The sequence below is a fragment of the Periplaneta americana genome, chromosome 8 (genome assembly GCF_040183065.1).
Source record: "Periplaneta americana isolate PAMFEO1 chromosome 8, P.americana_PAMFEO1_priV1, whole genome shotgun sequence".
NCBI lineage: Eukaryota > Metazoa > Arthropoda > Insecta > Blattodea > Blattidae > Periplaneta > Periplaneta americana.
The window spans coordinates 44,702,061-44,719,068 of NC_091124.1; the positions used below are offsets into that span (position 1 = coordinate 44,702,061).

Here is a 17,008-nt window from a genome sequence, read left to right on the forward strand (position 1 = left end):
GTGCTTGAGAATAAGGTGCTTAGGAAAATATTTGGAGCTAAGAGGGCTGAAGTTACAGGAGAATGGAGAAAGTTACACAACGCATTGCATTCTTCACCTGACATAATTAGGAACATTAAATCCAGACGTTTGAGTTGGGCAGAGCATGTAGCATGTATGGGCGAATCCATAAATGCATATAGAGTGTTAGTTGACAGGCCGAAGGGAAAAATATCTTTGGGGAGTTCGAGACGTAGATGAGAGGATAATATTAAAATGGATTTGAGGGAAGTGAGATATGATGATAGAGACTGGATTAATCTTGCAAAGGATAGGGATCGATGACGGGCTTATGTGAGGGCGGCAATGTACCTCCGAATTCCTTAAAAGCCAGTAAGTAAGTTTCTGTGAAATTTGGAACGTCCAAACTACTTTATTGTCCCGCGCTCTGGTGTCGTGGTCTAAGGCATCCTGCCTAGAACTCGCGTTATGGAATGCGCTCTGGTTCGAGCCTTATGAGGGGGTAGAAATGTTCTCATGAAATTTCGGCCAGTGTATGGGACCGGTGCCCATCCAGCATCGTGATGCACTTGGGGAGCTACAATAGGTAGCGAAATCCGTTCACGAAAGCCAGCTATAATGGCTGGGGGGGATCATCGTGCTAACCACACGCTACCTCCATTCTGGTTGGATGATCGTTCACTTCTGCTTCGGCATGTGGACGTGAGGCCAGCAGCCGGCTGGTCGGTCATGATCCTTCATGGACTGTCGTGCCTCGGACTATTATTATTATTATTATTATTATTATTATTATTATTTCTATTATTATTTCTATTATTATTACTTTGCTTACTTACAAATGGCTTTTAAGGCACCCGGAGGTTCATTGCCGCCCTCACATAAGCCCGTCATCGGTCCTTATTCTGTGCAAGATTAATCCAGTCTCTATCATCATAACCCACCTCCCTCAAATCCGTTTTAATATTATCCTCCCATCTACGTCTCGACTTCCCCAAAAGTATTTTTTCATCCGGTCTCCCAACTAACACTCTATATGCATTTCTGGATTCACCCGTGCGTGCTACATGCCCTGCCCATCCCAAACGTCTGGATTTAATGTTCCTAATTATATCAGGTGAAGAATGCAATGCGTTGTGTAACTTTCTCCATTCTCCTGTAACGTCATCCCTCTTAGCCCTAAATATTTTCCTAAGAACCTTATTCTCAAACATTCTTAATCTCTGTTCCTCTCTCAAAGTGAAAGTCCAAGTTTGACAACCATACAGAACAACCGGTAGGCCTAATATAACTGTTTTTATAAATTCCAACTTTCAGATTTTTTGACAGCAGACTAGATGGCAAAAGCTTTTGAACCGAATAATAACAGGCATATCCCATATTTATTCTGCGTTTAATTTCCTCCCGAGTGCCATTTATATTTGTTACTGTTGCTCCAAGATATTTTAATTTTTCGACCTCTTCGAAGGATAGATCTCCAATTTTTATGTTTCCATTTCGTACAATATTCTGGTCACAAGACATAATCATATACTTTGTCTTTTCGAGATTTACTTCAAAACCTATATTATTATTATTATTATTATTATTATTATTATTATTATTATTATTATTATTATTATATTAAACTACTTTACTAAATATTATGATTTTTGTCGTAGAACTACGACTTTGTCTTTGGCACGGTAGGTCGCCAACCGCTCGGCAACAATGTTATAATTATGTTTATGTTAATGAATGCATAAAGTTCATATAAAAACTATTGAAAACAATAATACAGTTATATTCATTACTTTCGTTAAGGACGTATATGGAACATACATTTTGATATATATTTTCTCATTAATTACATAACCTCACTGTTTGGCGTTCGTTCAGAAATTGGTGGAAGTTTCATTAAACGTGCTTCCAAGCTTTGCATTATTGATTCTGAAAGGGTTATTTCAGATATGGTAGAACAAGGCCCGGGTCTGTATTACGGCATCGTCCCATAAAGACACTCCGGAGTTGGAATTTAGCATCTAATGCGTAGAGAGGGATCCTATATTGTAGGGGACCACAGCCACCTTCTCCAGGAAATTGAGTTGGGGAATGTGTTACGCATAACTGTGGCAACACTGGCTCGTTCAAGCGTAATAAATGCTCAGTATAGTCTGAGAATGAGATTCTGCATACATTTAAAGGTCTTTTATGTTTTTGAAAGGATCGCAATTTGTGTCCGCAATATGATTTCAATCAAGGAGCATTTTCTTCCTTCTGTTACCTCGGCGCGCTTCGTAAGAATACGAGTATTATATGGCTTCCGTGATTCAAGGAAGAAGCCGTATAGAAATGAGGTTTTCATTATTTCTCTCTTCTTTAAAAATAACAAAGATATTGAGTTTTATTGACTTCTTCTCTGAATATTCATATTATTTTTCATATATTCCCTTTCTATTTTATTAGTTTTTTTTCTGTATTTCTCCTTTCACATTTAAATACAGGATGTGACCATGACATCTGTACCCAAGAAATCAAAAGTTGACTCGTTCAATTAAAAGTGTTATTAATACAAATTTTGCTTTGAATAGGATATTTCCCTTGAAGGCTATAACTTTGGTTTTATCTGTAGAAATGCTAAGTCCAAAATGTCATGTAATTTATTGTACATTGTAGGCTGCACGCCGGAGGTCATCTTCTGAAGCAGCAATTGAGGGGTTTGCCGAAAAAAGGGCGTATACGTCAATATGGTAAATTGAGATACAGGCAATCTAAGATTTTAAAACGCACCTGAATAAAATGTTATACAGATAGTGAACAAAAGTATACATTAAATTAAAAATCTTAGAGAGTATAAATGTTTTGTAGCATTTAGGCAATTTATATGATTAAATTTCCTTATATTTGTACCACATAAAACTTCGGTCTATACGCCCTTTATCCATATAATGATTTGCTTAGGGGATTTAATGTAGATTTCAGATTTAAATTGCACACGGAATTGAAACAAAGGTACATTTTATGACATTTATTATCTACTTCTAAAGTAATTTACATTATTTCAGATATACTGAGTAGACATTAAGTACGCAAAGGAAAATCTCTGAATATAACAGAAAAAGAAAATCTCCATTTTGTGTGAACATAAATAAATACAATTCATTCTTTGTATAATCCTGATAACAATAAGCCCAAAAATCTGAATATTGTAACAAATCTCCTTATAGAACATAAAATATTTCCGTCTGAATCTACGAGTTTCATAAGTTTGTTTACTCTTAAAGCAAGGACAATAATGAACATAAAAAGTAGTCAAAGGAAACAACTGGACTGACTAAATTGAACTATAGGCCTATATATTTGCTTAGTCTCTACCAAGAGAAAACACACACAGTACAGTATGCGGTAACGAGCAGCACTAGCTCTGCTTGCAGACTGGCTGACTAAATCGCGCACGCACGCACGCACGCACGCAGCCCTGTCCTGCAGGTATGTACAGTACAATCAAAACAAAATTTCGCTACTATAATTAGCGAATTATTCACTACATTTTAAACCGTTTTCCCGAAGAAGGGCGTAGAGATCTATCCGCCTTTCTTCCAGCAAACCCCTCAATTATAATTTGATCATCTGCACACAACAGTGTGTCCAGGTATGTGTTATTAGACACAGTAAACCCTGCATGATGGTTTCTTCTCAATAATTGAATTAAATGAATCATTATACAGGGTGGACATCTCGAATGTACCTAATTTCAATTTATGTGACTGGTGAACGGTTGAAGATCGAACCTTACGGTAACGTTTATATGAAAGGAAAACTCAACAAGTTTCGAATCCTGTCGGTAGATGGTGCGCAGACACTGTTTCTGTTCGTAGATTGTATCGATTGTCAAAATGACGACACCACAGATGAAAGCGCAAACTGTGTTGTGGTATGCGGAGTTTAAATCAATTGTTAGATTTCAAAGGGAGTATCGGTGAGTGTTTAACCATGATGCTCCAACTGCTAAGAGCATTAAGAAGTGGCACGATACATTTTTAGCTACGAGATCGGTGTTGAAGAAGCATGGTGGTGGTCGTAGAACATCCGACGAAATGGTTGCAAATGTTCAAGTCGCGTATGAGCGAAGCCCGAAGAAGTCTTTAAGAAGAGCTTCGCGGGAACTTCAAGTACCAAAATCAACATTGCAACGAATTGTCCACAAACGTCTCAAACTGTACGCATACAAAGTGTAGTTAATGGAACGTCTGGAGCCGGATAACAAACCTAAACGAGTGGAATTCGCCAATAGCCTAACATCTTTTCCAGCAAGATGGCGCTCCTCCACACTGGTTCAATGACGTTCGTACGACTTTAGAGAACGTGTTCCCAGGCCATTGGATTGGTAGGGGAGGACCGATCGCTTGGCCCCCGAGATCTCCGGATTTAACACCGCTCGATTTCCTTCTCTGGGGCTACGTCAAAGATAAAGTGTACGCCACCCCAGTCAGAGACCTTCGTAATCTTCGGGAGCGGATATAGAGGCAATTGAGAGCATTCCAGAAGACATGCTCCAACGTACTTGGCAAGAAATCGTTCATCGCCTCGATATCATCACAGTGACAGCTGGAGCTCACGTAGAGATATGGTGATGTGCATATCGAAACTTGTTGAGTTTTCCTTTCATATAAACGTTACTGTAGGTTTCTATCTTCAACCGTTTACCAGTCACATATAATTGAAATTAGGTACATTCGAGCCGTCCACTCTGTATATCAGGGATGAGACGATATTAGCTCCCAATCATGGTAGAAAAGCTCGTCCTTGATCACGAGCGCATAGCGCATCCACTACGTAGTGTCGCAACATGTATGTACATGCACATGCAGCGAATAAAAATTATTACAATAACTTGCGTTACTAAATTTCTGGCTATGTAATAGGGCTAATTATTCAGTTATTTAATATACATGTATATATATATATATATATATATATATATATATATATATATATAAACAAATCGCAAAGGAAAGGGATTTTAAGAACAAAGAGAGAAATAGGAAAAGTTAATTTTATTGTTTGTAAACCATTTTCTTGTTAAAAACAATGATTTATTATGTAAATACTTCACTTAATTGCTTAGGAGAAACTAATAGGGTCTACCTGTTCGACGTGTGTGATCTCTAAGTACTTTTGAGCATCTGTTGGAAAAATAATAACGGCAATAATGATTGAAATAGAGTATATTGATTGTGTGATTGTGAAAATGTAGTCCTTACTCTCCAGTCGTGATTGTGTAATGAGTTTTCTTAGAGTGATTTGTGAGATGCACGTAACACGAAGAACAAATTGATTAAATTATGCTATTGAAGAGCCATCGTAATTTTTGGGGTCAGTCATTTAAGGGGATATGTATGATTTTTAAAACTTCCACAATTTCGGCCAAAATTTGTGAAATTAAAATATATATATATATATATATATATATATATATATATATATAAAACAGATCTACAATACTATATAATCTGTACACAATTTGGTGTCATTAAGTCTAATAGTTTTGAAATTATATTCTTTTAAATATATTTTATATTGACATAACTAAAAAGGCTCCTTGCGTCAAAGTTTTCAAAATTTTTAGTTCATATTTGATCAAAGTCTTGAAAATAGTCATGGGAATAAAAATTAATTAGCTTTGGAGATCAGTCTAAATAGAGGGACACAATAAATTTTTAAAATTATGAATTTACCATTACAGTATATTTAATCTAAGTGCAATATGAATATTCCCCGAAGAAACTTATTATTAATATTTCATACAAATCCTAGTTAAATTTTATTTATCAACATAATTGACCTTTGCGAGAAGTTTCAGACCAATATGACAATAGCTATTGTGCAAGGAGCTTTTCATTCAGTAAACTGCTTAAAATTTTAAATTCGAGAAAACAGCATTAAAAAAAAACAAAAAAAATATTTCGTCTCAACTCACGCACCGCATGTATGACCATAGGCCTATATGATTATATGGTTAAGTCATTTAAAAAGCCTCAAATATAATTACTTACTTATTTACTTAGTTATTGGCTTTTAGGAACCCGGAGGTTCATTGCCGCCCTCACATAAGCCTCCCATTGATCCCTATTCTGAGCAAGATTAATCCAGTCTCTACCATCATATCCCACCTCCCTCAAATCCATTTTAATATTATCTTCCCATCTACGTTTCGGCCTCCCCAAAGGTCTTTTTCCCCGTCAGCCTCCCAACTAACACTCTATATGCATTTCTGGATTCGCCCATACGTGTTACATGCCCTGTCCATCTCAAGCGTCTGGATTTAATGTTCCTAATTATGTCAGGTGAAAAATACAATGCGTGCAGCTCTGCGTTGTGTAACTTTCTCCATTCTCCTGTAACTTCATCCCTCTTAGCCCCAAATATTTTCCTAAGAACCTTATTCTCAAACACCCTTAATCTCTGTTCCTCTCTCAAAGTGAGAGTCCAAGCTTCACAACCATATAGAACAACCGGTAATGTAACTGTTTTATAAATTCTATCTTTCAGATTTTTTGACAGCAGACTAGATGACGAAAGCTTCTCAACCGAATAATAACAGGCATTTCCCATATTTATTCTGCGTTTAATTTCCTCCTGAGTGTCATTTATATTTGTTACTGTTGCTCCAAGATATTTGAATTTTTCCACCTCTTCGAAGGATAAATCTCCAATTTTTATATTTCCATTTCGTACAATATTCTGGTCACGAGACATAATCATATACTTAGTCTTTTCGGGATTTACTTCCAATAATTACGATTATAAAAAAAACGCGGATAATCTTAATTTTTCAGCATTATTTCTTGTCTGAAATCAATTTCTCTCTTCTCCAGAATAATGTCTGTATCTGTGTTGTGTTGTGTTGTGTTTCGTACTTACGTTTGACATTTTTTTTACAAATAATATAGTATATATTTTTTACTTATTAAACACTGTACTTCACCGCCATGTTCATTATATAGCAACTGAACCTTCAACTTATCATTAAAATCTGTATTGTAATCTCGCTTGCGATCTGTCATGGCCTACAACTTTGTATGTTCTGTACACCCTTGTTCCTCAGGCAGAAAAGCTCCGCGCTTATGGAGAGAGCTTAAAAAAGCTCGCGCTCTCAAATACTAGTAGGTATCGCATCCCTGCTGTATATCATAAACAGCAGCGTTGAAGATAAGAGAAGTAGTAAGCCCACCTCAACCCATCGACATTCGAATCTGGATTACCAGAATGTAAACCCGAAGCTCTAGCCGTCTGGATATCGGTGCGTCATTTAGTTTTTCTTTGTTCATAATTTTTTAATATAAACCCATGGTCAGCTAGCAGAAGGACAAGAAAGAAGCCGTGGAATTATAAATCATTCAGTTGCCGTGGATATCGACCTCAGATTAATGTTTCACACAGTCTTGCATTACGAGTATTGTTCCTTCGTCGCTTGCAAAACTCGCCGCGATGCGCTATTGTATACTACATTATGTAGAACAATGTTCCCCGAGAGGGAGCGCAACTGGTAGACTTCACTCTCCCGTGAACAGTCGAACATCGCTCGCATACACGTTCAGTTGTTTACATCCGTATCAATTCCTTACAGAAGAGCTTACGTGGTTTCATATCCATGGAAAATGCTTACCAGCAAATGTCGAAGGCTCTAGTATGCGAGTGGTTAACCCTTTCGAGGAATCTGTTGGCACACAGGTCCCAGTCCCTCGATACTTTTCGGTAGCAATTGCTGTATTGCAGATATTCTGAAAGCAAGAAAGAAACATTTACTAGGTTACGTGAAGGTTTTGAATGGTAGTATTAAAATAACATAATTTAAATTTAACTATTAACTATTAATTAATTTAACTATTAGAAGTAGGCTATTGTATACAGCGCGCTCCATTAGAAATGTGACTGGTTTTATTTCATTATTATAATATATACGGTCTTACTAATAAAAACTCTGTATACAGATGTTTAACTGTCTTAAACAATGAGTAGCTCGTTTATAAGTCGTGTGTAAATTCCTTATTAATAATCACTACATACGTCGTGTATAACAGTATAACTGTTACCCAGCTATGTCATAGTTTCGTCATTACTTCATTACGAAAGGTAATAGAATATCTGAGAGTCTCTATTGCATCCGGTAGAGCGCTCTAGTGTGCCATGTTAAGTATCGATAGTACAACTGGCTCTGATCGATTACCACATTATATTTTGGTTAAAGAGTACAAGCTACAGCAATATTACTCTAATTATTCTATGCTCTTTGATTTGTTCTTCTATGCTTACAAGGCAGCCATCATCAAAAAATGACAGTCGATACGAACAGCTGTTAGAAGGGCGGCCATTTTTTCTCTATATACAACGCTTAAACATGGGGTTTCGTGTATATAACTACTGCAAAGCAATTCCCATTGTGTAGTTACAGACTGTTTATACATCCATCGCTTATGCATGGTTTATTAGTAACGTTTTCTGTCTCAGCTCTGCGTATGTCTCGTATAAAAATTATACACGGTTTATTAGTAAGACCGATAAAGTATAAACAAGAAATACTGTGATTTTGCAAAAAAGTTTACTTGGACATTTTAGGGGAAATACACGTTGTTGGCATCCATGATGCTATATTATTATGATGTACCGAAGTACATATGATATTTCAGTGCAGATATTCTGCGTCATCACGTGATGAAAGATAAATGGAACGGAGAAAAATTCTCTCCGGCATCGGGATTTGAACCCGGGGGAATTTCGCGAAAGACTTACAGATTTAAACATACCTACTGAGCCTGATTAGTATAATAATGTAGCTAATCTGCGATGTATGTAATGGAAGGTGAAAGGAACTGGCCACCCTGTCCCATTATCTCTACTCTACCGCTGGTCTAGTTGCCTCATAAGTGTGCCTTGTTGGTATCACTTGTGAGGTTCGGATCTGTCTTCGGACAGATGACAAAACAAAAAACGAAGTAGTATTTGATAAATTCTCTTTCACTAAATTACTTCATATTTTTCCCAATTGAGTTTCACAATTTTATTCTATACGAAAACTTTCAAACATTCTCAATATTAGGAACATAATAAGCTTGTGGTTTCAAATGTTTAAGGGTGCTATTCATAGACATTTCGCTAGCCCGCGCTACGAGCGTGCTAAACTAGCCCCGGCTATCGACTGGTTACTTGTACGGGATTCATATCATATCATATCGCTAACACTGGTTTATGAATACGAAAAAAGGTTAGTTCGCTGATCATCCACCGGAAGCCCGCGCTAAGAATGTCTATGAATAGGGCCCCAAGTTTCTATGATCTGGCTTCGACTTGCAATAAACAATTCTGAATAATAATAATGCGATTATTATAAATTAGATTAAAAGGTTATTGACTCATAATGAACACACTAACAATTTACAGTTTAACGTTGCTGTTTACATACCGGAGAGAATATATTTACCATAGTTATTATGATGGTATTTATTGAAATGCTTTGCAATGTTATAACGGAAGATACGTGATAAATGTTTATTGCAAATAAAATACTTAATACAGGGACATCATTTTATTTTAACTAACATTTTTAATATTAACCTGGCTATACCTTTAGAGAACCGGAAATACCGTTCGCTACCCCTTTCCAAGGCTGGAGTTCGATGATACTGGCATAAAACACAAACAAATCACTTTACTTGGTATAGGAGGGAAGAAAAGTAGTTCATCCATTTACGTAAACTTGGAAATATCGCAATTTTGAGTTCGATAATTTTCATTAGGTTTTGTCTAATCAAAATGCAGTACTGCGTTAAGAATAAGTGTTTTTACACACTAACTGAATTATCCTTGCGAACGTATTCATTATGCAGTGTATATTATACTGTCTATAGCACATTAGCGTACAATATAGAGAAAGCAGTTAAATTGAAAAATAATCATAATATGGATATTTAAACACATTTTTGAAAATGGTGGCCGTTCATTTCGATACAAGCTTCAGTTCTTTTGTGCATATTACCGCACTTTAGACTATTGCATCTAATTCTAATTGCCAGTTTCGTCCTTCGTACTAGTAACTCATGTTGAACTAATTCTGTACCTTCTCTATAAAAGAGTACCTTACGTACTGTAAATTCAGTCTTCACTTCTGCCGACCAGCACAGATAAAATTACTCAGACATGCTATCTACTGTCCGTCCAAGTGGTTATGTCGCATGATCGTAGAAAGGGGGAAAATCACGTGACAGTCAATTACTTAACGAGGCCCTTTTATTTAAGTTATTTTAAACAGTTGTATAATATTATGTAAATGTCCAATTCCTAACAGAAATTAATGTTTTCAGAAAAGAGCTAAGACAGCCCAGCTTTTATAGAGGTGCGTGCAGAAGCAGGTGGGGGAAATCGGGATGCGACGTAGGGAAACGGACAGTACCTGTGCGAAAGTATGGTTCAATATTGAAAGCTCTTTCGTCACTGGAAAACGCGAACATATTTCTGGAACGTACTATACTCACTAACTCAGTGTTGTTTACTATATGCAGCCTTGATTCTGTCTGGAGGACAGTTGGAACTTAATTTGTAGAAGGGGTGGGAGTGAAGAACATTCAAAAACTCAGGTACAATAAAAATTGAAGTAAAAATAAAATGATGTCCCTGTACTATCGCAGTCTAGGATACAGAATCGTTCTTCTTCCATTCAACATAAAAGTTGTGTCTTGATGCTGAAGACGACATTGCCACTTATTTACGTCCGTCACTGCTTTGCACAGAAATGAGATTTGTTTCACGGTTTTTGTGCTTGTACTGCGACATGCGGCTCGCGACAGGATCATCTTGGCTGTAAGATAACTGCGCACGCGCGGAATGTGCAGACTTAGTTAATAAAAACCTAAACTAACAAAATCTTACCTTCGTATATGCAAGATTGTAACCGGAGCATGAAGAGAACTTCCTGATGTGATCTGAAATGTACACGCGAAAATAAATCCAGGTAAGAATCACGCTGGCACTGTATGAGAGGTCCGCACATGCACCACAGACAAACTGCTCCTGTACTGCGAGCAATTATTCTTATTGTTATGCAAAAAGAATGAAACAAAACACTATGATGTAATCGATAGTGATCGCAAATGTTACAGAATAGCCATTCTACCACAGTCTGATATCGTATACAGTCACGAAGTTTGAGGTGATTTTTTACATTTCTCGCGATACAGCGCTCCAAGCGGTTAGCATCTGAGAGTACTAGGAACAATAGACTGTGCCGGTACTATTTCGTATTGTTTGTGATGAGGCGATAGTAGAGATCTTAGTGGCTAGCAACTAAAGTTCAACTGTCGTTGGATGCATATTCCCTACGTATTGAGCTCGTGAATGTATATACAATACGATTATTTAGTCCTGACAGTCGCCGGCGATCTGCGCCTGGGTCAGGCGAGTCCATTTAGTTACGCCAAGGGGTGTTTGAGTTAGTCACTCGCTTGCCTTCGGAGCGATCGGATGTCATGCGTGCGGTAGAACGGTATGTTTCTACTACAATTAAGCTGTACTGCATTCCTTTACCGACCTCTCGCCCTTATCTCTACTCCGGAACACTCCCCAGTCCTCCTATTACTTCCCCTCTTTCGCGTCGCTGAGCTTTCAGGACTAAAGTCCACACCTGTGGAGTAACGGTCAGCGCGTCTGGCCGCGAAACCAGGTGGCCCGGGTTCGAATCCCAGTCGGGGCAAGTTACCTGGTTGAGGTTTTTCCGAGGTTTTCCCTCAACCCGATACTAGCAAATGCTGGGTAACTTTCAGTGCTGGAGCCCAGACTCATTTCACCGGCATTATCACCTTCATTTCATTCAGACGCTAAATATCCTAGACGTTGATACAGCGTTGTAAAATAACCCAATAAAATAAAAAAATTCAGGACTAAATAATCGGTCTGTACTAGACTATGATTCTACTGTCTGTCAAGAAAATAACAAGTGACTATCACAGTTTACCGCGGTAGACTTGTTACTGCTGTAAGAAAATTTTATGAAACAAGACATTTTACTCCGGAAGAAATTTAATATTTACCGGAGTAAGCTACTGCTGTAATTACTGGCCTTTTATGAAACAGGCTACTGGTCTTAATTGATTCATTTTCATCGAGGGCTGGATCCGGGGGTTGGATCCTTGCACTTGGGGCGTTTAGGCCCATTTTTACGCCCTACGTGCGATTATTGTGCAAGTCCTATGGATGGCCTTGGTGGCATTCGTGAATCCTATGCTGACAGGCGGGCCGTCCTTCCTCGACCCTGCAGATAAAATTCCATTATCTACTGTGGGACCCGAACCCAAACCCTGGAGCACCAATCCCTTACAACAGGCCTGCACAAACAGCGCTCAAAGAGCGCGCGCGCTCTTTCGGAGCAGGAGAAACGCTCGCCGAAACGGAGAGGAAGATACGTCAGAATGACAGACTTGCTATGGGTAGAGGAGAGGGAAACGATCACTCACCTATCTAGTGGAGTGAAGTTTGTAGGCCTATTCTCAGTAACTGTTTCACGTTGCTTACCTACTGCTACAGTATGGTATGGAGGAATCTAAAAGACGGATCATAACATTTAACATTTAAGGATTTACAACTCGAACTTATTGATCTTCAATGTGACCTAAGAGCTAAAGATCGTCTGAATAATACTACTAGCCTGGTTGAGTTTACAAGACTAAACATTAGCAATAATATACACGACTACACAGGCTGGCTGTGAAAACGATTGCTATGTTTGGCTCAAAATTTATATTTCTGAGCAACTGTTTTCTGTTATCAACTGTAGCATCGAACATCTGTAACTGATGTTTCATTACGATCAGTAGGCTACTGTTCCTTTCAGCTGCCAACAGCATAAAACCTCGTTTTGATGTACTGATAAATAAAAATATAAGAAAATGATATTGTACATTTAAGTAGCTTAGAATTTCTATTACTTCTGTAAAATAAATATTTCTTTATTAATTATTAATAGTCCAAGATAGTTTTGCAAACACTGAACGGGAATTTATTTCATAAGTACTCGTAATAGTACTTTCTTTTGTGTACATTTTGTACGAGATCACCCCTTCTTCCAGTCCACCCTCATAACAGAGCGCAGCTAATATCTGCATTCCGCTCATGAGCTGTGAGCCGGCTCGGAGAGCGCAAACCTTGTGCAGGCCTGCCTTACAACCTAGATCGGTATCGGAAATCCGTACCATTCCCAGACATCAACTCAGCCTATTTCTACTATTACAGATGCTAGATAAAATGAGGAGGAAATGAAGTGTTGGTGGAATGAAAGAGGGACGCGGGATTACCCTAAGAAAAATCCTCCGTAAACAGTCCTACACAGATTCCACTTATCGGAGAACGGGGATCGAACCCATGTTAGCATGGTAGTCACAGACGCGGCCCAGTAGGTCTCACGACCAAGTCTTGATAAACTGGTTCCCTGCTGCCTGACGGTGTTCTGAGTGAGTATTAGCAACGCCCCTACGAAATTTACATGAACTACTAAGCTAAACAAAACATTGATTTAAGTTCTAATTTACTTTTATTACCACACTGATTTAAGTTAAGCACTACTCTAAATTCTAACGAACCCTCACTAATTTAACTCCATTATCTGTTCTTCTTTGTTTTACTATGCCGTGTTAATATTCTGCTGTTGTACGTTAACAACGTCGACCAATAGGAAATCGTTATTTCAACATGCTGGAAAAGCTGCCTAGGAAATAAAATCTTGTCGAACGTGTTTCGTGATTGTATTTGATATAGGTGCTGACATCTAGCGATATGGATCAGAAATAAATGCCGCAAAACATATACCAAGCTTCTTTTTTATAGTAGTTTCAGTAATCGGATAAATAGATTGTGGCAGGGTGACCGTGGTTTTGTGCTAATCGCTTTGTGTTTGGCTTTACAGAATACTGTTGCATCAATATTTATGTAATTTGTTAACAAGTGAAGTGATATCTGTCTGTGGAGTATATATTTTTTTATTGTGGACTCTGCTAAAATAAGGTGTTATCAAATGCGTCCATTTGTTACACACTTGATCACTTTTCATATTCCAATATTCGATAGTCCTACAAATACTGTACAATAACGGTGAAATCGCGAAGCGCTAACTATTCCACTGAATTTAAAATTATGTCCTACAAGCGGAGATCAATAAATACAGAAGGTAAGTGCAGCCCATAACTATAACAGTTACAGTTTTTCTAGCTTAGTAGGTTTGTAAAATTTCACGTGAGACTTTATGATGCACCATGTAGTAACTGAATAGGCACAGTTGTAATCTATGGACGTTCGAATACTGCAATATTTATAACTTGGTGCTTTCGGTCCAGATTTGGTGAATATTTTGAGATATTTTATATGAGTCCGTTATTATTTTTGATAGTTCATTACAATATGAAATGACTATGCAACTGCACGCTGACGGGTCCGCCATTTTTACAATATGCAGGGTGTGCCGTCCTTTTCACAGTCATAGGGGATCAAAAAATGTCCATACAACATAGTGTCAAAACTTGATAGCTTTTCCAGAAAAAAAAAATTTCTTCTTTTCTTTTATTATACAAACATTATATAAACATCAGTAGGTATATCTAGCAAAGAGTTAATATTAGTTTAAATGCGTATTGTCCACACCTGTGGAGTAACGGTTAGCGCGTCTGGCCGCGAAACCAGCTGGCCCGGGCTCGATTTCTGGTTGGGACAAGTTACCAGGTTGAGGTTTTTTTCCGGGGTTTTCCCTCAACCCAATAAGAGCAAATACTAGGTAACTTTAGATGCTGGACTCCGGACTCTTTTCACCGGCATTATCACCTGCATTTCATTCAGGCACTAAATAACATAAGATGTTGATAAAGTGTCGTAAAATAACCTACTACAATAAAAAATAATATTTGTGTGTTCTATTGCGTTTTCGTGAAATTAAATAAAATTGCATGCTTAAATTTATTAATATTCTGGCGTGAGAGACGTGGCAACGTGTTCGGCAGGAAATACTCTGCACAGACGTAAGTACGAGTAGCTGAATTCGAGCTCCCTGTCCATAGGTCTACCAGCGAATAGGGATTATAAAAAATGGACACTGAGCGAATTTTCCTGTGTTTTGTTTCTCTGTGCGCCGGCGTTTAGTTCCACTTTCAAGCGCTAGAGGTTAGTGTAATCGAGCATACGCTAAGATAATAATTGAGTATAGAGTTGAGACATAGGATCCAAACATCGCCTGCCTTATTGCAAAATCCAGTAACGCTTTGCTCCAAATAAATTCAAATTAACAGCTTTTCCTTATTTCTCAGTAACGCTCTAGTTGTAATAATAATTTTTTATGTTTCAGATATAATAAATTATATTATAAAATAATATAATATATTATAAAATTAAATATCGAATTCGTTTAATATTTGTATATAATATAATATAGGTATATGGTTTTACTTCTCATAAGAGTTTTGTTTTTCCATTTTCAGTGCTATCAAATAATTACATATTTTAATTGTTGTTGAGGGTCAACGTCTCAACTCTCATTATAAAGGAACTCTAGAGCCTAGACATTACAGTTAATGACGGATTTATTATTTTATGGATCCAATTTATTTTGAGTACATAATGTGCCTATATGTATTAATTATATGTGTTATATTTCCGCTGTGTCGACTGCTAGCTGGTGTGATGTCAGCGCCAACTCTCACGCTTTAGCTGGCTTGAAGGTCATTGAAATCAGTCCGGCTACATCAAAGGTACCGACGCGAAGTGTCCATTCTTTATAATCCCTATTCGCTGGGTCGAGCGGATTACAGTTCGGTACCAGGTATTCGATAAACAACTTAGAATGTCATTCACAGTTTAGGAATATCATATATTGTTAATTTATGGAGAAAGTCGTCGTAATTCAAGTGAGGCAAGAAGATATACCGTCAATGTTTTCCACAATGAAGGTTACCTAATCGGCCAACTAGGAGTCTGTTACCTCGTTTCAAAAATCACACAAACAGAAATTTCTTTAAAAAAGTAATGCTTTATGGAAGCGGGAGAGATTAAAATGTTTCATTTAAGAAAACTTCGTGTGATTTTGTGCAGTAAACCATTATTGTTTATTTTTTTAGACATACAATAAAAAATGGACCAATATTGCCAATATTGTTAAATAAAATGGAAATTTACCATAAAATTCTACTAATGAGATTGAAAGTTTGTATTTGCTGTTCGTTTTATATAAACAACGGTCCGCTCCTGCATTAGAATAGGGAATTTTTTGTATGTCTGTACCCGCTTGAGCTGAACTGCGTATTTGTAAACTCCCTCCTCCCCATCCACCAACGTTGCCAAACGCCTAATATTGTAAACTTTAATAATTAGTTAAATATTATAATTAGAAAAAAATTGTGAGGACATTTTTCTTCCTTATGACATGAACAATCATCAGTTATTATAATGGCACTTATACCCCTTATACCCTGTAGAAATAGGAAGGAGAAGAACAGTACAAAAATACGTAAATCACCAATTACTATACTAGCAGTATCCTATAGAAAAATAGACAAATATTGCACTATCACTGACATTGTAAGAAAATGTTGACTAGCGGACATGGACTTATCCGGTATTTCGCGTCTCTATTCATTTGAGATGGGGGTGAATGAGGTCTTTATTTATTTTACTTAAGCTTTGGTTCCGCTATCGGTTATGGCGATCATCGCCGCACGAACAGCTCTGCTCGATTAGCTCTACGTGTAAATATATGGAGCTGGTTTATTTGCAAAGTTCAACTCGGGCTGCAGCGATCTGCGTTGTCGTCCATCGCTCCGGATTGACCTGACTTCAAATTGACAGATCGTCGTTCGTTTAGAAAACAAACTAATGACGATAACATGGTATGGCTGTAAAACATTTTAGCAATTTCTCACAAATAAATTATGAAACTCTAATCAATCATGTTTCCAGTCGTTCCACTCTGTAAGATATGAGTTACAAATATACAGAGATTCCCATA

The 17,008-nt window shown here is 37.4% G+C and overlaps 1 protein-coding gene across 1 annotated transcript in view; it reads right to left on the reverse strand.

The window, feature by feature from the left end:
- The window catches only part of LOC138704295 (uncharacterized), a 630,735-nt gene that overhangs the window by 17,294 nt on the left and 596,433 nt on the right, over positions 1–17,008 (reverse strand). The window contains exon 4 of the mRNA XM_069832161.1: positions 7,646–7,760. Within this exon, the coding sequence (XP_069688262.1) occupies positions 7,646–7,760 (115 nt within the window). The remainder of the gene's footprint in view (positions 1–7,645; positions 7,761–17,008) is intronic.